This window comes from Salmo salar, chromosome ssa15 (assembly GCF_905237065.1).
Source record: "Salmo salar chromosome ssa15, Ssal_v3.1, whole genome shotgun sequence".
NCBI classification, from domain to species: Eukaryota; Metazoa; Chordata; class Actinopteri; order Salmoniformes; family Salmonidae; genus Salmo; species Salmo salar.
Window position 1 is genome coordinate 89,542,222 of NC_059456.1, and position 21,145 is coordinate 89,563,366.

General features: G+C 42.0%; 2 protein-coding genes across 2 annotated transcripts in view; both read right to left on the reverse strand.

The window, feature by feature from the left end:
* Window positions 1-21,145, reverse strand: part of LOC106572544 (C4b-binding protein alpha chain) — a 42,434-nt gene that overhangs the window by 14,734 nt on the left and 6,555 nt on the right. Inside the window, 6 exon segments of the mRNA XM_014146797.2 lie at window positions 124-174; window positions 798-971; window positions 2,606-2,788; window positions 2,891-2,964; window positions 3,269-3,368; window positions 3,575-3,763. Coding sequence (XP_014002272.2) covers window positions 124-174; window positions 798-971; window positions 2,606-2,788; window positions 2,891-2,964; window positions 3,269-3,368; window positions 3,575-3,763 — 771 coding nt within the window.
* LOC123727338 (membrane cofactor protein) overlaps window positions 14,755-21,145 on the reverse strand; it is a 30,814-nt gene continuing 24,423 nt past the window's right edge. Inside the window, exons 13-15 of the mRNA XM_045696255.1 lie at window positions 17,029-17,070; window positions 16,851-16,892; window positions 14,755-16,074 (exon numbers count right to left, since the gene is read on the reverse strand). Coding sequence (XP_045552211.1) covers window positions 16,031-16,074; window positions 16,851-16,892; window positions 17,029-17,070 — 128 coding nt within the window. The 3' untranslated portion in view covers window positions 14,755-16,030. The remainder of the gene's footprint in view (window positions 16,075-16,850; window positions 16,893-17,028; window positions 17,071-21,145) is intronic.

Here is a 21,145-nt window from a genome sequence, read left to right on the forward strand (position 1 = left end):
AAAATGCATGTTTTAAAATTTCGACCAATCGAAAGAACAGACGACTCTCTGTCTACCAATAACTTATTTTGGGGTCGGGGACAGCCCTAAAACACACACACACAAGATTAAAATGGACTGTACCTTGGATTGTGGTTCTCTTTGTAGTAGTGGGCTTTGTGGTAGTCAGAAGGGCTATAAAGACATAATATACAATTAGGCCAGTAGCCTAACTATTGATGTCCAGTCTGTCACAACACTTTACTGTTGTGATCCCTCAAATGCTTTAGTCAGCCAGTGTGGTCTGAGGAGTAGAATGGTCTTGGACAAGATGGTTAGTCAACCTCTCAAAGTGTGAAGGTAGCAGAGGTCAATGGAAGGTAAGTAGCTCACTAGAGCATAGGATTATTTTAATGGATCAAATGTTGAACAACAGTTTGTCTTCAATCGTAACCAGCTTTGCTACTAAAAATGCAGAGGCCAGTATCAAGGAATGGATCAAAAACAGGACAGAAATAGATGGAAACTACATTGACCAAATCCAAACTTATAATGCATACAGAGAAAATAAATACTTGAGATTGCTATGCACAGGCACACATATGGAGAAAAATAACAATTAGCATGAACATTAATTCAACTACAATCTTGTCTCATGAAAAGTAATTGAGTTTATATGAGTAGAGGTCGGTTCCATTAAAAAAGCCAGTTTGCCGACATATTGGTCTTCCTGTCATAAACACCAAATGATGCAAAATATCTAAGCTAAAATATTAGGCTAAAGTGTGTTAAATAACAAACACTGAAATTAGTCTTACCTTTGCATGTTGGGTAAGGAGCTGACCAGCCTTCTATTTCACAGGTCAGACTGGCTTGTCCCTCCATCTCATATCCAGCGTTACATCTATACGTCACAAAAGACTTGTACGTGTAGGGGGGACGGCCATCAATCCGAACGCCATTCTCAACAACAGGAGAAGGACATGAGACCACTGCAGACGTAAACAAAGAGATGTCATTAGCTACAAGTTTTAGGCTACTTGAAGTAATATATATTTTTTGTTATAACCACCTATTTATGAATCCTGCAACTAATCATTATCTATTCAATAAATAGGGAAGATTCTATTGTAACAGAGGGTTGGAACCGGCTCAGGGAACAGAACCAAAAACCGGAAAATAAAATAATTTTTTGGAGGAACAGAACGAAACTGTTCCGGAACAGAACGGTTATTTTAAAAGCATGGAAACCGGTTAATAATGTTATTTTACGTTCCAGGCATATTTTTCAGTCCCACAAAAAAACGCAACAAAGAGCCTATGAGGGCCTCCCGAGTGCTGCAGCAGTCTAAGGCACTGCATTGCAGTGTTGCAGAGTCACAACTGGCCGTGACCGGGAGTCCCATAAGGCAGCGCACAATTGGCCCAGCGTTGTCTGGGTTAGGGGAGGGTTTGGCCAGGGGGGCTTTACTTTGCTCATCGCACTCTAGCAACTCCTTGTGGCAGGACGGGCACCTGGAGGCTAACAATGGTCGTCAGTTGAATGGTGTTTCCGCCGACACATTGGTGAGGCTCGCTTCCGGGTTAAGCGTGCGAAGTGAGGCTTGGCAGGTCATGTTGTTTCGGAGGATACATGGCTTGACCTTCACCTCTCACGAGCCTGTTGAGGAGTTGCAGCGACGAGACAAATCGTCATTTGATCGCAATGGGATATCACAAAATTGGTGATAAAAAGGGTAAAATTACAACAGAAGTTTTAATTGAAAAAAAGAGCCTATGCAAAGACCTCACTTTGTCTACCTGCCCCTGCGAAACAGGCTACTACTGACATTACAAGTGTGATTCAGAAATTAGGGAGAGATTTTTAAGTTACAGAAGAATGGATTAACACTTTCAATGCTAGTTAAGGATATCAGTTTTACATTTCACATTGGATTTACTAAGACGTGACTTTAATTCCGGTGTCGCTCTGTGCACAGAGCTTTTTAGCTAGCTAGCTCTGGTCCAACTTTAAGCCAACTCTCAATAGTTCAAAGTTCCTCCATAGGTATAATTCTGTGGGCCTAATTCAGATAATGCATTTCTAAATTTATTTTGCAGGTCGGAACAGTGGAACAAAACAAACGCTTATGGTTATGTTCAGAACTAAACGACCCACTTCCTCTGAGCTCAATGTAGCATCATGGTTTTTAGAATAGGCCCAACACATTATACATGTTCTAGACGGTTTGCTTAGCCTGTCTCATGCACATCTGTGCTTATGTTTAATTTTATTAGGCTCGATACTGTGATATTTCTACATTTATTTGTCAGAGGTCATCTGGACCCTAGTCTTAAGGGAGATGCCAACAATCAGATGTATCTGGTTTTCAAGGACACAGCTAATTCAACCTTCCTTTCCGCTGAAAGCCAGATGAGGGAACTCTGCTCAGGAGGGTTTGTTTTTTCCCCCGCCTGCTACATTAGGTTGTCTGGACCCTGACCATGCTCATGATTGTGTGGTAGAGGAAGGAAGTGGAAGCCCAAATAGAACTGCTCCGTGATCAGTTCTATGTTTTGTCAACAACCATACTTACGTCCATTTAAAAAAAAAGAATGGTAAAAAAAAGGAAAGCTTTCAACATACTTTTACACTCAGGTGGAGCTGGCTGGAATTCTCCATTCTCACGGCAGGTTATGGATTTACTTCCAACCAGAGTGTAATCCTTCTCACAGTCATATTGCACTACACTTCCATAGTCATACGTATCTTCAGGTGGGACAACAGGCCCACCGTTGACAATGTTTGGGGGCTTTCCACACTTCACCACTGCAGATTAGAGCACAACAGCAGTTATGAAGAGTTGAGTCAGGAACAAGCACAGAACTGTTAATGTTATTTTCACTTGACATGCTCCTTCAGATTACCAACCTTCACAAACAGGAACTCTGCCATCCCAGCCTCCATCCATACAGGTCCTTACACCGCTGCCCACAAGCATATAGCTGAAATATAGAAAGATTAGACAATACAAGACAGTTTTTAGAACTTTGCTTTCAGGATAGTAAGAGTAACAACAGGACTGTTCACAGCTCTGATCAAGATAAGTAATGACATAATACGCCAAAAATGAAAATAAATAAATATAACTTTTAGGGAGGGGAAGTTTGATCAAGGCCTATTTGGAAATCACATAATTAGGCCTACAAATGGACAGCTTTGTGAAACACTAAGAAATCACAGCTAAGACTCAAGAAAGCATTCAGTTCAGACAGAGGAGAGGAGAGAGCGAAATAGCCTTGCACTGACCCAGTGTCACAGGTAGCAACTGCCTTGTCTCCAAACAAGATCCCCTCAGAGAGATTAAACCTGCCGTTCATCACTTCTCCTGGGGAGCCACACGACTTCCCTGAAACAACCATAGAGAAAACCAGTCAGACTTTCAAAATGACAGAGTGAGAATGAGTTGAATGTTGGCACAAAACGGGTCCGAATTTCATTTAGATTTAAGGATGGGCAATGAATATCAAGTTTCAAGTGGGTAAGTAAAAACTGGAAATATTTACAAGAATGGCACAACTTTTCAGCACAAAAATAAATAGACAATTATATTACTTCCGCATTCCAGTTTCACGTCACTCCACATGCCAGCAGTACAGGTGACTGATGGAGACCCTCCTGTTCTGGCATATCCAATTGCACACTGAAAAGTGACTTTTGCACCATCTACAAATGTCTCTTGAGTGATGAAGGCATCTGACAAAACCATGTTTGGCCCTCCTATGGGTTTGGTGCAGTTTTTAGCTGAAAGAGGTGGAGACAAAGTGGAGTTCAATGTTAATGACCAAATACAGGAGACAACACCTTCAATTCAACCCATAAACTGTAGTAGTTTAAGCTTCAAACTACCATCTGTAGAAAGAGAGAGATGAAAAGAAATAGGATTCTGATTCTATACAGATATGACCCCACCTTGAACAGTGAGAACAATCAAGGCCAGCTGGACCATCCATATCGTCAAGGCCCAACAGACGTTAGAGGGCTGCATGACGTCTTTTCTGTAACAAGCAGCAGCACACAATTTCCTGGATTGGTTGATTTGCTTGTACTGTAAAGTTTTTTTCAGATCACCACCTACGAAGACGAATCTCTCTTAATATCCACTTGCCGTAATCACGCTGTTGAGAAGGAAAAACACACACTGTCAAACAAAAAACTGAGTTAGGGTAGCCATACAGATTACTAACTTTAGCTAGCCTAACTGGTAACGTTACTAGCGAAGCCTGGGACAAAGCAGACAATCAAATTTGCCCAAAACAATGTAACTGCCATGGAAACGCGTGGGGGAAAGGGCCATGGGGGAAATATCCAGATTCTCCTCATTGCCCCAAGCAAAATTAGGCTATTGTTTGTGTGCATTTCAGACTGTGGGGGGGGGGGGGAATAACACTTGTATGGATGTCTACCCCAACACATGTTTATGTCATCGTTGACATGACTACCAATTTCTGTATGCTAGCTATGCTAACCAGTTTATACGAACGGGAGTAAGCATTTAGCAGTCACTTCTAAACCTGAAAAAGGGACAACTTCTATATGTTATACAGCAAAAGACAGCCCAATGCACTATATATAGACAAAAGTATGTGAACAACCATACAAATTAGTGGAGTCGGCTATTTCAGCCACATTTGTTGCTGACGGTTTATAAAATAGAGTGTACAGCAATGCAATCTTAACTTGTTATGGATAGGGGGCAGTATTTTCACGGCCGGATAAAAAACGTACCCGATTTAATCTGGTTATTACTCCTGCCCAGAAACTAGAATATGCATATAATTAGTAGCTTTGGATAGAAAACACTCCAACGTTTCTAAAACTGTTTGAATGGTGTCTGAGTATAACAGAACTCAAATGGCAGGCCAAAACCTGAGAAGATTCTGTACAGGAAGTACCCTGTCTGACCATTTCTTGGCCTTCTTTGTCATCTCTATCCAAAACAGAGGATCTCTGCTGTAACGTGACACTTTCTAAGGCTCCCATAGGCTCTCAGAAGGCGCCAGAACGTTGAATGATGACAGAGGATCTCATTTGGATAGTGGTCGATCTGAGAACAATGAGACGGGTGCGCGCGTGCACGTGAAGAGGCCATTTTACATTTTCAGTCTTTGAACGAAGACAACGACTCCCGGTCGGAATATTATCGCTATTTTACGAGAAAAATCGCATAAAAATTGATTTTAAACAGCGTTTGACATGCTTCGAAGTACGGTAATGGAATATTTTGAATTTTTTTGTCACGAAACACGCCGGCGCGTCACCCTTCGGATAGGGTCTTGAACGCATGAACAAAACGCCGCTATTTGGATATAACTATGGATTATTTGGAACCAAACCAACATTTGTTGTTGAAGTAGAAGTCCTGGGAGTGCATTCTGACGAAGAACAGCAAAGGTAATTCAATTTTTCTTATAGTAAATCTGAGTTTGGTGAGTACCAAACTTGGTGGGTGTCAAAATAGCTAGCCTATGATGGCCGGGCTATCTACTCAGAATATTGCAAAATGTGCTTTCACCGAAAAGCCATTTTAAAATCGGACACCGCGATTGCATAAAGGAGTTCTGTATCTATAAATCTTAAAATAATTATGTTTTTTGTGAACGTTTATCGTGAGTAATTTAGTAAATTCACCGGAAGTGTTCGGTGGGAATGCTAGTTCTGAACGTCACATGCTAATGTAAAAAGCTGGTTTTTGACATAAATATGAACTTGATTGAACAAAACATGCATGTGTTGTATAACATAATGTCCTAGGAGTGTCATCTGATGAAGATCATCAAAGGTTAGTGCTGCATTTAGCTGTGGTTTTGGTGACATTATATGCTAGCTTGAAAAATGGGTGTCTGATTATTTCTGGCTGGGTACTCTGCTGACATAATCTAATGTTTTGCTTTCGTTGTAAAGCCTTTTTGAAATCGGACAGTGTGGTTAGATAAAGGAGAGTCTTGTCTTTAAAATGGTGCAAAATAGTCATATGTTTGAGAAATTGAAGTAATAGCATTTCTAAGGTATTTGAATATCGCGCCACGGGATTCCACTGGCTGTTGAGTAGGTGGGACGATTTCGTCCCACATACCCTAGAGGTTAATTTAAATTGTTGCCAGCAGTACAGTTACAACACTCTAGATAACATGAAAACAGTCTAATCAGCTCTGCTAGTGTGAGTAAAATGGTCAGTGTGCAGTGTTCTCTCTGTGTCTGGAAGTAGCTAGCAAGTTAGCCAACCTTTGCCAGTTAGCTTGGGTGCTTGACCGACGTTGTGAGGTCAGAACGCTCGGATCAATCCCACTCCTCGGCCAGAGCAGCCAGTGTGCGCTCAGAGTAGGCTGGACAATGGAACGAGTCAAAATTCACCCAAGGATGAAAAACGGCCAAAGAACATTGAACAATGACTGTTTTAAAATTGGTCACATATTGAAAAAGAGGACAGGGACATGTGTTTTGTTTAGGGTATACACCTTTTTCTGAAGAAGAAAATCACTAACCATGGAGTAGAAACATTTAAAATGTGATGGCTATGTGCCAGCCATTGCTAATACTGACACGGAGCCCAAACCAGCTGTGCGCGTGCGCCATTGCACATAAATGCATTTTGTCCCCCCACACCAAACGCGATCACAACACGCAAGTTAAAATATCAAAACAACTCTGAACCAATTACATTAATTTGGGGACAGGTCGAAAAGCATTAAACATGTATGGCAATTTAGCTAGCTAGTTTGCACATGCTAGCTAATTTGTCCTGGGATATAAACATTGAGTTGTTATTTTACCTGAAATGCACAAGATCCTCTACTCCGACAATTAATCCACACATAAAACGGTCAACCGAATCGTTTCTAGTCATCTCTCCTCCTTCCAGGCTTTTTCCATCTTTGAACTTATATGGTGATTGGCATATAAACTTTCATAGTATTACCACGACAACGAAAAACAGTTCATCTTTCAATCACCCACGTGGGTATAACCAATGAGGAGATGGCATGTGGGTACCTGCTTCTATAAACCAATGAGGTGATGGAAAAGGCAGGACTTGCACCACGATCTGCTCAGAAATAGGAATGACTTCTATTTCAGCCCTTGGCAACGCAGACGCTTGTTGGCGCGCAATAATTGAATAACATGGATTTCTACATTTATTTTGCAACGTTCGTGCACGCGACATTTCCGGTCTGGTCAGCATGTGAGTCACCACAATGTGTACCCTAGCATACAGTGAGTGAGCTTGCACACAAAGTAGCTGAGGAAAGTAGAAAGGTCTCAATGCCACAACAATAGCGAGGCAGGCATTGCGACGCAGAACAATCGGCTGGAAGGTTCGGAAGGCGAGTGCAATAGAACTAATAGGAGATGACAGGGTGAAAAATGCACTAAAATTGGGCATGTATAGAACTACGGCAAGCAGCTGGGCCATATGGTAATATTACTTAACTGTGTTCCATGACGCATGCAATTAACTTTTTATAAAAGCGTTACAAATTGAATGTGTCCAGCCTATACCCGTAGCTACACCGCCCAAAGTATTCGCAACCCAACTCCACCGTGATGCTAACGGTACAACAGCTAACTAATTAGCCAGGCTAGCAAAACCGTAGCCAAATAGTATGTATTTACTGCGTTAAACTTGTGTATTTATGATTTTATTGAAAATAGTTAAGCAATAAGGCACGAGGGGTGTGACATGTTATGGCCAAAAGAGAACAGCAATGGCGTCTTGTAGGCACTAACTCTGTCATGCCATGGTTCGTTGGAAAAAGCCTATAGACAGAGGAAGAGATTAATTGTTTGTAAATTCACTCTGGAGTGCCAGAGTGCGCTCTGGGCGTTCGTAAATTCAGAGCGTTGTCAATTGTCCATTTGTAAATTCAGAGCGTTTTCGCTATCTGACTAGTCGTCTTTTTATCAACTCCATTGTGTCGCTTGAGGAAACACTCGGATATTGTAGCTGGATCAGCTTGCTACCGTGTTAGCGTCCATTGCTAGCTAGCACTTTCTCTAATTTCCAATAATGATCATCTATGGTATTTGAAAGTCTTACCTTATTGTTCAAATGGTCTGAACACGTTCTTCAAAAAGCAGCTCTGTCGAATATTTGTTCTAACTCACTGATCTGGCTTCTTCTTCTATGCTATCATGGCGGTCCGCAGACAATCGTTTAAATGCATGCCGCCACCTCCTGGGCTGGAATGTACGATCAATCATGATCTGACCAATTCTGTACTGCCATGAAAATAAAATCGAAAACCAAATAAATCCCTACTTTCTCTCCCCCCCCCCAAAGAAAAAACTCCACCCCCAACACCCCTACCCCATTCAACTTATATATATATATATATAAATAATGCTGAAACAATCAACCCTTAGGATTGTTCAGCACGTCAACAGTAAACATCTGTTACCCCCAATATCTATTTTGCCGTCTCCACAATAACCTTCAATCTGGCATTTCTGCTTTCCACAACCGAGTCGTATTGATAACCTTACCAATAAAAGCTAGTCAACTTTATTAATTATCAAAGTGTCCTTTGACATTGCACGTTCATGAGCGCCAGATTTCTGAATAGACCTCCAAACCATGCCAGGACCAGCAGAAACACCAGCCCTGACATTAGGTCCACTTATTACAGGAGCAGCCATGGAAGCTCCATCGTTCTAAATCAAACTTTATTTGTCACATGCGCCAAATACAACAAGTGTAGACCTTACTGTGAAATTGTATCCTTATTTGACTAGGCAAGTCGGTTAAGAACAAATCCTTATTTTCAATGATGGCCTTGGAACACTGGGTTAACTGCCTTGTTCAGGGGCAGAACGACAGATTTTTACCTTGCCAGCTCGGGGATTTGATCTTGCAACATTCCAGTTACTAGTCCAATGCTCTAACCACTAGGCTACCTGCAAGCCCGTAACCAATAAACAGTGCAGTCCACACTGTAGTCTTACAGCGTCTGCTTACGATACATCATGACTAATTCTATATCTCTGAGCCTCTCTGCACCTGGCATCCACCAAATACTGCACTATGTTCCACCCCCATAATTGCAACGCTTAACCTTCACATTGACACCACATTCACCGTAACCATGTTCCCTTCCACACTTGGCACAGCTTTTACTTCCTTTACATTGAACAGCTACATGTCCCATTCTTTTGCATTTAAAACACCTTAATGGGGATGGGACAAATTCTGACATTGAATTTAAGGAATCCTATATGTACTTTCCCAGGCATAACCTTCTTAAACCTCAACAGCACTGATAGGCTTTCATTTCTTTGACCTTCTTTCCTACAGACCAACATTCTGGCCTGAATCACTCTTTCTCCCTTTTTTTCTTTAATATCATCTATGGACATATATTGGTACCTCAGTGATGACTCGACTCAATCTAGCATAAGCACCAGGGCCATGGCTTTTAATCTTCTTCCCAATAAGCTTTTCCATTATCAGAATCTTCTCTTGCTGAGCCTGGCTACCACAAAATGTTAACAATATACCATTTCCAATTAACCAAGCTAATTTCACTTCATCTACAGCATTAGTTAGTCAGATGGGGTGTAAATGAGGCCCTGTGGTCTCAAACACTATTACCACTTCACTCCAACACATCATTACTCTTGCTTCCTACCTTGGCCCTCTTTATGCTTTCTTTACCATGATCTCTCTTCTACATATGTCTTAATATTTTTATTTATTTAACTAGGCAAGTCAGTTAAGAACAAACTGTTATTTACAATGACAGCCTACCCCAGCAACGCTGGGCCAATTGTGCACCGCCATATGGGACTTAGCCAGATGTGATACAACCTGGATTCGAGCCAGGGACTGTAGTGATCCCTCTTGCACTGAGATACAGTGCCTTAGACTGCTGCACCACTCAGGAGCCCATTCTGACCCTTCCGGTCCTTGACCCTCATCCTCCCACTCCAAACCATCAGAACTGACACCCATATTGTTGGCATTTCAGCACAGCTGTTACTTCACCAACTTTTTCCAAATTACATCCGCACTACTCGCCGCCATTTCCGACCGGTGGCTCCTTCTTCTTTAAGGCTTTATGGCAAACTGCACCCATTGGTGTATTTCTGCCACCTCCTGTACGGGTATTGAACAAAAAAAGTTTAATATCCATTGCGGGGAATACCACCATTTTATACGATACAAAAATAAAGCCCAAAAAGCCCCACCCTACTCCTTCAGTGATAATCCAAATCACTGTGGACAAAACATTCAGCGACAGGATTCCTTGTAATGCCTCTGCTGTTAAATAGTTCCAAAAAACTTTCAGCTGCGCTTACGATGCCTACTTTCTAAGATTTCAAAGAACAAAATCATGAATGGAGTGGGTTTGCTCACTCCATCCACCATACGGGTCAGTCGGCATGCACCAACCACTGCATCTACTGTTCTCGCACATAAGATAGACACTTCAGAACAAACTTCTTTTCGATTTTTTTTTTTTTGGGGGGGACTCTTGTTCCATCTAGTGAATCTGTTATTCAATGCATTTGCGTGGGCTAACATTTTTTTATCAAATACTTTTTTAATATATACAGTGCATTCTAAAAGTATTCAGACCCTTTGACTATTTCCACATTTTGTTATGTTAGTCTTATTCTAAAAATTGATAATCATTTTTTTCTCATCAAGCTACCCCCATAATAACAAAGCAAAAACAGGTTTTAGAATTTTTGGGGGCATTTACATAAGTATTCGCGGCAGGTATCCTAGAGGTTAGAGCGTTAGGCCAGTAACCGAAAGGTTGTAAGATCGAATCCCTGAGCTTACAAGGTAAAAATCTGTCGTTCTGCCCCTGAACAAGGCACTTAGTACTTTGTTGAAGCACCTTTGGCAGCGATTACAGCCTTGAGTCTTCTTGAGTATAAGGCTACAAGCTTGGCATACCTGTGTTTGAGGAGTTTCTCCCATTCTTCTCTGCAGATCCTCTCAAGCACTGTCAGGTTGGATGGGGAGTGTCGCTGCACAGCTATTTTCAGGTCTCTACAGAGATGTCCGATCAGGGTCTGGCTGGGCCACTCAAGGACAAACAGAGATTTGTCCCGAAGCCACTCCTGCGTTGTCTTGGCTGTGTACTTAGGGTCGTTGTCCTGTTGGAAGGTGAACCTTCGCCACAGTCTGAGGTCCTGAGCACTCTGGAGCAGGTTTTCATCAAGGATCACTCTGTACTTTGCTCCGTTCATCTTTTTCCCTGAAAAACATCCCCGCAGCATGATGCTGCCAGCATGATACTTCACCGTAGGGATGGTGCCAGGTTTCCTCCAGATGTGACGCTTGGCAAAAAGTCCTTTAGGTTCCTTTTGGCGAACTCCAAGCGGGCTGTCATGTGCCTTTTACCGAGGAGTGGCTTCCGTCTGGCCACTCTACCATAAAGGTCTGATTGGTGGAGTGCTGGGTTAGGGTTAACAACAACGCTCTGTCAGAGTGACCATTGGGTTCTTAGTCACTTTGCTGACCAAGGCCCTTCTCCCCCTATTGCTCAGTTGTCCAGGCAGACAGCTCTAGGTGGTTCCAAACTTCTTCCATTTAAGAATGATGGAGGACACTGTGTTCTTGGGGACCTTCAATGCCGCAGAATTTTTTTGGTACCCTTCCACAGATCTGTGCCTCAACACAATCCTGTCTCAGAGCTCTATGGAAAATTCCTACAACCTCATGGCTTGGTTTTTGCTCTGACATGCACTGTCAACTGTGGGACCTTATACAAACAGGTGTGTGTCTTTCCAAATCATGTCCAATCAATTGAATTTACCACAGGTGGACTCCAAGTAGAAACATCTCAAGGATGATCAATGGAAACAGGATGGCCTGAACATGTATCAATTGACCAATTCGGCACATTTGGGCAATCTTCTGGCAGACTTGATACAAAATATTGTATTATTCTTGTATAGTAACTAGCTACCTAGCAAGCTAGATACGTTACAGTTGCTGCATTCTAATTTGGGAGTAATTTTACAGCTTGCATTTATGGTATCACGTTCTATAACTAAATAGTTTGATTATAAACAAATACAAAATTATTTACCTCATAGCAGTTTGTCGGACGGAGATATCTCTCAGGCTGTCACCAGCGGTGTTTAGTACCTAGATACGGAGAACTTGATTGGCAGACGTGATTAGCAGAGATGGCACCTGGATAGTAGTGATGGGCATTCCGAATCCTTTCTGTGAGCTGGCTCATTTGTCTCCGTTCACACAAAAGAGCCGGCTCATTTGGCTCCCAAACGATTCGTCGTTCAAAATGCTTCTGAATTTACCTAGAACCATGAAAAAAATGGCATATCTCCAATGCGCGTTGAAATACATGTTTACCTTGCCAAATTGTAAAAAGAATCAGCGTGGACCAGATTGAGGCGCTCCCCCCACAATTTGTTTCTGCAGTGAGGATTCACCTTCTTTAGATAATTATTTTGTAACTTTTCTGCAGAACAACGTTGTTTTCAGCTCAAACAGCAGTAGTAGCAGTGCAAATCAGGGAGCTAAATGAAAGGCCCTTTCACCAATGTGATTCGGTTCCCGACCTTCAACAAAAAGATCTGTTCAAAAAGAGCCATTTGTTCATGAATGGCCCATCACTACTGGATAGTACACAAGTTTTGATTGGTTTAAATCATGGGGAAAACTGTTATTTTACCCACCCATAACATATACTGTCGCCGCATTGACCAGAGTTTTATAAATGTAATTTCTGAAGTGGATTATCCCTTTTAAAGGTAAATTCCGATTGAGTGGACATCTGCAGCATTTACTTTGAATGTGATCTCTGTGACTCTTCATAACTGAAAAGGGCCGATGAGATTGAATCCTGGCCATACTTTGGAAGTTTTTTTCCTTGTGAAACCTCTATTAGCCTACTGTTCAGCTATATGTTGCAAGCAAATAAAATGTCTATTCGCATATACTGTATTTCCATGATGTATGACCATGTTTCCTTCCCTTCAGCTAAATAATAAAACATTATTCCCAACCAGAGCAGTTCCAGTTTTGGCAAGATAACACAGACCAATCTGAGATGTGTAAATATCAGTTAAAGAACCAAGGACTGCCAAGACCCAAACACAGCATACTGTAACAGTAACAATGGATGCTAGTTCAGTATTATGCATAGAGACAGATAGAGAACTCTATTGCCCAAAAGACAGTTTTTGCATGGGCAGCGTAATTGAGGACGTTTACTATTTTGAACTAGTCAACTGGGAAGGACTTCCTATGGGTTAAGGAAGGATCACATAATTCCATCCAGGTCACCAGGAGGGATCAGCCCATAGAGAATGCTAGAGAAAGCATCCCCATATAGTTCCCATTATGGTGTCTGTAAGCGCATGGAAAGCACCATTCAGGCAATCTTAATTTTGTAGTCAATTTTTGTCATGATTAGCTGATCCCTCCTGATGACCCGGTTGGACATGACTACAACAGGATTACTGAGATGGAACAGCCAATAAAGTTGGAAGTACCACCCAGTTGAGTACATACAAATTGGGGAAGCCCTCAATGGCACTGCCCATGCTAAAACGGCTTTTTGGCCACTAGAGGCATCTATCATTCTCTGGATCATCCAAATAATTATACTTGTGTGCAAATGTTCCATAACTGCAGGTGGCAGTAAATCACAAACCTTGGCTTTATACCTGTTCAAACAACACACTTTAGGTGGCAGTATGCACCCTTTAAGTTTGTTTACCAATTCATAGATGTAGAAGAAAATTGACTACTTCAAAATGGAGATGGTCTCAGTGGCGCTGCCCATGCTCTCACAGATGCCATAATGGGAGATATCTCCTGCAATTTATCCAGAACGCCATAATGGGACAGATACAAAGATGTTGACTACTTCAAGATGGAGCCCACCTGGTGTTCAACCTTCTAAAGTTCTCCCATGTCACCCTGCTCCTTCACACACTCCTTCCGCTGGCTTTCAGTCAAAGCGTGCATGCACTACAAGACCATGGTGCTTGCCTATGGAGCAGCAAGGGGAACTGCCCCTCCATACAACCTTACACTTGAGCCACCTCTGATCTCTTGGCCCTTGACTGAGAAGTTGTCCCACCTAGCTCACTGTAAGGGCTGGATTCAATCCATATCGCAGAAGATCTGTGTTAAAATGTAAAGGTAATTTGCGATTGAGCTGACATATGCGTTTACGTGAATGCGGTCTCCGCAACCGCAGGAACATTGCCTTTAATTGTCAATTGCACTATTAAGCTGATTTTCAGCGCTACGGATTGAATAGTGTGATAAGTCGCTCTGGATGAGAACACTGCTTAATTACAAATGTACATTTAGATACTAAGATGCGATGCCTAAGTCTATGGTATCAATATTAATCCATGGAGAAAGATGGAGGTTTAATTGATTGGTACATTACGTTCATTTTAATCAAACAAGTGCAACAAACGTTTGTTTCATAACTGGCTGCCCACAACATACTAGTTTAAAGTGGTTCCACACTGATAATTGAACAGGTTCCAGACAGACTGAAACCAAAGAGAAAAGTACAACGTATAGGGACAGAGGTGAGATCTACAGTATACTTTCAAACACACATTAATACTTCATTTTGTGAATTCTGTGCTCCTCTGTTGGATATAGTAGTTTCAATGATCAAATGAAATATTACATTTATGGAAAAAGGATAAATTGTCTTATGTTTAACACTGATCTGCTTAGTAAGGTACAAAGCTAATTCAAATTGACTATACAATAGACACTGAACTCCAATATTTATTATACTTTTATTTGCAACATTCTAAACTTGCCCTACTCAATAAGAACCTGGTTTCATATGAAGCAACCCCTAGTGTTATGAAAACAAGTGCTATTAGATCTCACACAACATATTCAATCTGTTACTTTCATTAACAAAGAAAAAACAGGACAGCCTGTAAGAGACAACCAGGCAATGGAATACAAAGGACAGTGGAAAATGTCGAAGATAATACAAAATAAAAGGGTACAACTGCAGAATATTTGGTATTTTCCCTTGATAAGGCATAGTGAAGAATCCAGAGCACTTTCAACATTCAAAATGCACTAAGCTGAGCCTGATATTAGAGAGCTGCAGGTTTCTTGCCTATAGAACACAATTACTCAGTGGTCCTGTTGGAAGAGACTCTTGCAACATTTTCATTAAAACGTATTTACATTTAAAATAAATATTTTTTGGGCTCATCTACAGTAGAACTGCAAAACAATAGTGCAAATAAAGACTCCAAAGCTGGATCATGAGCAAGAGTCCTTGATCCCTCAAATAACTAACACTTTACAAAAGAAGTATAAAGCATCAATTCCTTTAGCATTCATTCATTGTCTCCGGTGTTCCAAGTTATCCTAATAAAACCAAGCTTTTCAGATTCACGTCACAATAACACAATTAAGACTTGTCAATGACTAGAGCGAAACTTGGTGAAAGCCCATTGATTCTCATTGAACCAGATGTTCATGAGCTATAGGATAGGTTCAACATCTGTAACCTGGTCTATCAAACCAGTGGTGGCCTTTGGTATGACTTGTGTCCAACTGCATCACATATACTGTGGGTCTTGTATGAAAATGTATGCACTCACTACTGTAAGTTGCTCTGGATAAGAGCATCAACTAAATTACAAATCTTAACATATGATTTCCTTCAATTTCTCCCCCCCCCCCCCCCCCACACAGGTGGCAAAACTGGCTTTGTGAGGCAAGTTCACCCAGAAAAGCAGCAACCATACATATGGGTGAATTTTAACATGAGAATGTTGCAATGAGAAATCAGGATCAGACTAGGAGTGATTTGTGAAGTACACTGGAAACATAAAAGTAATCAAGTTAGGCCACTCCTTAAGCACAAGCTTCCAAATGGAAGTGAACCAGTACATTCTTCATCGGAAGGTTTCTAATCATTGTGTAATAGAGATTCCTTTTAAAGCATATGAACCATTCCCAGTGTTTGGGAGGGTGGCAGATTCAGGGGACATCACAGCAGCCATTTTACTGTGACTCCTTCCTTCTCAATGAAGCAGGATGAGATTGAGGTAAAGTAGAAGACTTGGCACTGAAAAAGAAAACACCCCAAAAATACAAAGTTAGACATCTCCCAAAAATACATTTCTTTATACACTAATAACCATCTGCCCAGCAATTTTTTTTACAAAACCAACATGGACCTGTGAAACACAAACTGGATAAATCTGTTGACACATATCATCACTGAACAGCTGCCACAACATGTCAGTCAGCTTGAAGCCAAGTTGGAGATCATTATGTTTCAGTTCAAGGTTCAAGAGGTCATCATACACACCATTACAAATAAAAACAGTTTGCATTATTCTGCTAATTCATTCTCAAATCACCCATCTTTCCTTATTATCTCAAATTAAATCAAAATGTTGTATGCTCATAAACCCCGTCTGAGTTTTTAGTGGCCACATTTCCAGAGTAGCCACCGAGAGCTGTAACCCAAAACTCTAGTAATCATGACTGTATTTCTAGATGACCGGGTGGCCAAGCCCCTCACAAAAAACGACCAGCTTTACCCAATGCCCACCACCTGAACGACTTCCCCGGCAAGTAGCCTAGCAGTTACGAGCATTGGGCCAGTACCCACCAGCTATACTGCTCGTTCTGTGCATGATTTCCTGCAAGACAGGAATGTCAGCCACAGCCAGCAAAGAGCCCGGATCTCAATCCCATTGAGCACGTCTGGGACCTCTAATGTTGGACTGTAATAGACTATAGTCTCTTCCTTGAATGAAATTGTTCTCCACATACCTCGTCATAAAAAAGAAAAAAATATTTTTATAACATTAAAAAGAATCTGTTGAAACTTACCAAGTACACCTACAACACTGCCTACTATTTTCCCAGCATTGTCTGTAAATAAACAAACACAGAAGGAAGGTGACATGAATTTGCAGTGAAGCTGAAATCACCTAAATACGGCTTGAAATCAAAGAGAATTTCATATAGCTACAACAAAAATATGGATGTCAACTGGGTGATCGCTTACTGTTGGGGTCTGGGGTTGTATGAGTGGCGTCAAGTACACGATCTGTTCCATAAAAAAGTGATAGTCATTGTTAAATCTGTGTGTGTACTCTAATACAGCATACGGATGTTGCATAAAACAAATAAAGTAGTGAAAGAATGAGGTGGTGTTAGTGGCATGGCATACTAGTGTTACATTTCAACACATCCAACACTTTATTTCCGTGTTAGAGGCCATGAGCTCACATAGTTCAAGATAGGAGTCAGCCATTTGTGAGGACAGAGTGAGGATTACTTCATGCATTTGATATGGGTCATGTTTTTCTCCATGACCACTTGACAGGTACATTGTTACAAATATTCAGATCACAATCAATCCTTTGTTTCAGGCGAAGGAGAGTCTGATGGAGAAAAGCCACCATAAACTACCACTGGATGCCGTCCAGATTCCATTTGAATGTATAATTCAAGTGTCAATGGAAGTTTAGACAAATAACTAGGGGAATTTAGTGAGCATACTAGGCTGAATATACCTCACAGAACCAATGATGATTCTTCACCTCAGCCAGAGACTATGACATTAACTTGGTGTTAAGGTCATTCAAAAGCCTCAGACATTAACCTCACACTATTACCAAAGGATCAAAGGTTAGGCTAATACAATGAGTTAAGGTGTTAGGTGACAAAGTGTTGGCATAATATCTCATTCAAACACTAAAACAAATATGTGAAGGTCATTCAGTTGTACAACAGGCACTCTCTGATCAAATCAAAGTTTGTCACGTGCGCGGAATACAACAGGTGTAGACCTTAGTGAAATGCTTACTTACAGGCTCTAACCAATAGTGCGAAAAAAAAGGTGTGTGTAGGTAAGTAAAGAAATAAAACAGTAAAAAGACATTTAAAAATAACAGTAGCAAGGCTATATACAGACACCTGTTAATCAGTCTTATTGAGGTAGTATGTACATGTAGGTATGGTTAAAGTGATTATGCGTATATGATGAACAGAGAGTAGCAGTAGTGTAAAAAGAGGGGTTGGCGGGTAGTGGGACACAATGCAGATAGCCCGATTAGCCAATGTGCGGGAGCACTGGTTGGTCGGGCCAATTGAGGTAGTATGTACATGAATGTATAGTTAAAGTGACTATGCATATATGATAAACAGAGAGTAGCAGCAGCGTAAAGAGGGGTTGGGGGGGCACACAATGCAAATAGTCCAGGTAAACGTCTGATTACCTTTTCAGGAGTCTTAAGGCTTGGGGGTAAAAACTGTTGCGAAGCCTTTTTGTCCTAGACTTGGCACTCCAGTACCGCTTGCCATGCGGTAGTAGAGAGAAAAGTCTGTGGCTGGGGTCTTTGACAATTTTTAGGGCCTTCCTCTGACACCGCCTCGTGTCGAGGTTATGGATGGCAGGCAGCTTTGCCCCAGTGATGTACTGGGCCGTACGCACTACCCTCTGTAGTGCCTTGCGGTCAGAAGCCGAGCAATTGCCGTACCAGGCAGTGATGCAACCAGTCAGGATGCTCTGGATGTTGCAGTTGTAGAACCTTGAGGATCTGAGGAACCACGCCAAATATTTTTTGTTTCTTGAGGGGGAATAGGCTTTGTCGTGCCCTCTTCACGACTGTCTTGGTGTGGTTGGACCATTTTAGTTTGTTGTTGATGTGGACACCAAGGAACTTGAAGCTCTCATCCTGCTCCACTGCAGCCCCGACGAAGAGAATGGGGGCGTGCCCGGTGCTCCTTTTACTGTAGTCCACAATCATCTCCTTAGCCTTGGTTACGTTGAGGGATAGGTTGTTATTCTCGCACCACCCGGCCAGGTCTCTGACCTCCTCCCTATAGGCTGTCTCGTCGTTGATCAGGCCTACCACTGTTGTGTCGTCTGCAAACTTAATGATGGTGTTGGAGTCATATCTGGCCATGCAGTCGTGGGTGAACAGGGAGTACAGGAGGGGACTGAGCACGCACCCCTGGGGAGTTTCAGTGTTGAGGATCAGCTTGGCAGATGTGTTGCTACCTACCCTCACCACCTGGGGGCAGCCCGTCAGGAAGTCCAGGATCCAGTTGCAGAGGGAGGTGTTTAGTCCCAGGTTCCTTAGTTTAGTGATGAGCTTTGAGAGTACTATGGTGTTGAACGCTGAGCTGTAATCAATGAATAGCATTCTCACATACGTGTTCCTTTTGTCCAGGTGGGAAAGGGCAGTGTGGAGTGCAATAGAGATTGCATCATCTGTGGATCTGTTGGGGCGGTATGCAAATTGGAGTGGGTCTAGGGTTTCTGGGATAATGGTGTTGATGTGAGCTATTACCAGCCTTTCAAAGCACTTCATGGCTACAGACATGAGTGCTACGGGTCTGTAGTCATTTAGGCAGGTTGCCTTTGTGTTCTTGGGCACAGGGACTATGGTGGTCTGCTTGAAACATGTTGGTATTACAGACTCAAATCAGGGACATGTTGAAAATGTCAGTGGAGACACCTGCCAGTTGGTCAGCACATGCCCGGAGCACACGTCCTGGTAATCCGTCTGGCCCCGCAGCCTTGTGTATGTTGACCTGTTTAAAGGTCTTACTCACGTTGGCTACGGAGAGCATGATCAGTCATCCGGAACAACTGATGCTCTCATACATGCCTCAGTGTTGCTTGCCTCGAAGCGAGCATAGAAGTTATTTAGCTCGTCTGGTAGGCTCGTGTCACTGGGCAGCTCGCGGCTGTGCTTCCCTTTGTAGTCTGTAATAGAGCGTCGGAGCCGATGTAGTATGATTCAATCTTAGCCCTGTATTGACGCTTTGATGGTTCGTCGCAGGGCATAGCGGGATTTATTGTAAGCTTCCGGGTTAGAGTCCTGCACCTTGAAAGCGCCAGCTCTACCCTTTACCTCAGTGCAAATGTTGCCTGTAATCCATGGCTACTGGTTGGGGTATGTACGTACAGTCACTGTGGGGACGACGTCCTCGATGCACTTATTGATAAAGCCATTGACTGATGTGGTGTATTCCTCAATGTCATCTGAAGAATCCCGGAACATGTTCCAGTCTGTGATAGCAAAACAGTCCTGTAGTTTAGCATCTGCTATATCTGACCACTTTTATTTATTTATATATATATATATATATATATATATATATACACACACACACACACACACACCGAGTCACTGGTGCTTCCTGCTTTAATTTTTGCTTGTAAGCAGGAATCAGGAGGATAGAGTTGTGGTCGGATTTACCAAATGGACGGTGAGGGACAGCTTTGTACGCGTCTCTGTGTGTGGAGTACAGGTGATCTAGATTTTTTTCCCCTCTGGTTGCACATTTAACATGTTAGAGATTTGGTAGAACTGATTTAAGTTTCCCGGCATTAAAGTCTCCGGCCACTAGGAGCGCCGCCTCTGGGTGAGTGGTTTCCTGTTTGCTTATTTCCTTATACAGCTGACTGAGTGCGGTCTTAGTGCCAGCATCTGTTTGTGGTGGTAAATAAACAGCCTCAAAGTATCGCTGAGAACTCTAGGCAAGTAGTGTGGCCTGCAATTTATCACAATATACTCAACTTCAGGCGAGCAAAATCTAGAGACTTCCTTAGATTTCTTGCACCAGCTGTTCTGTTGTTTACAAATATGCACAGATCCGGCACACCTGGCACTGACGATCATACCACGCTCAGTCGCATTGGTCACTCGTTTTACCCATTCTAAATGTTCAATCAAACAGTAACCGAATGCCTCGATGCCTGCTTAATATAGCAAGCCACGTGACTCACTATCTATAGGAGCGATCCTTTTTCGTGACTGGGTGGTACCAAATAAACAAAGTAAGTGATTTGTTTTATACATACATCAACCAAAAAGCTTGATTTTACTGTTTTACACAACATTGATCAAAATCTAAGCACTGTACCATAAGTTTGTTATAGGGGGCTGATGTGATAATCATGGCTGAATGTTTTTAGTATACACACATACATATCTAAAAAAATAAAGGGAACACTTAAACAACACAATTTAACTCCAAGTCAATCACACTTCTGTGAAATCAAACTGTCCACTTAGGAAGCAACACTGATTGACAATAAATGTCACATGCTGTTGTGCAAATGGAATAGACAACAGGTGGAAATTATAGGCAATTAGTAAGACACC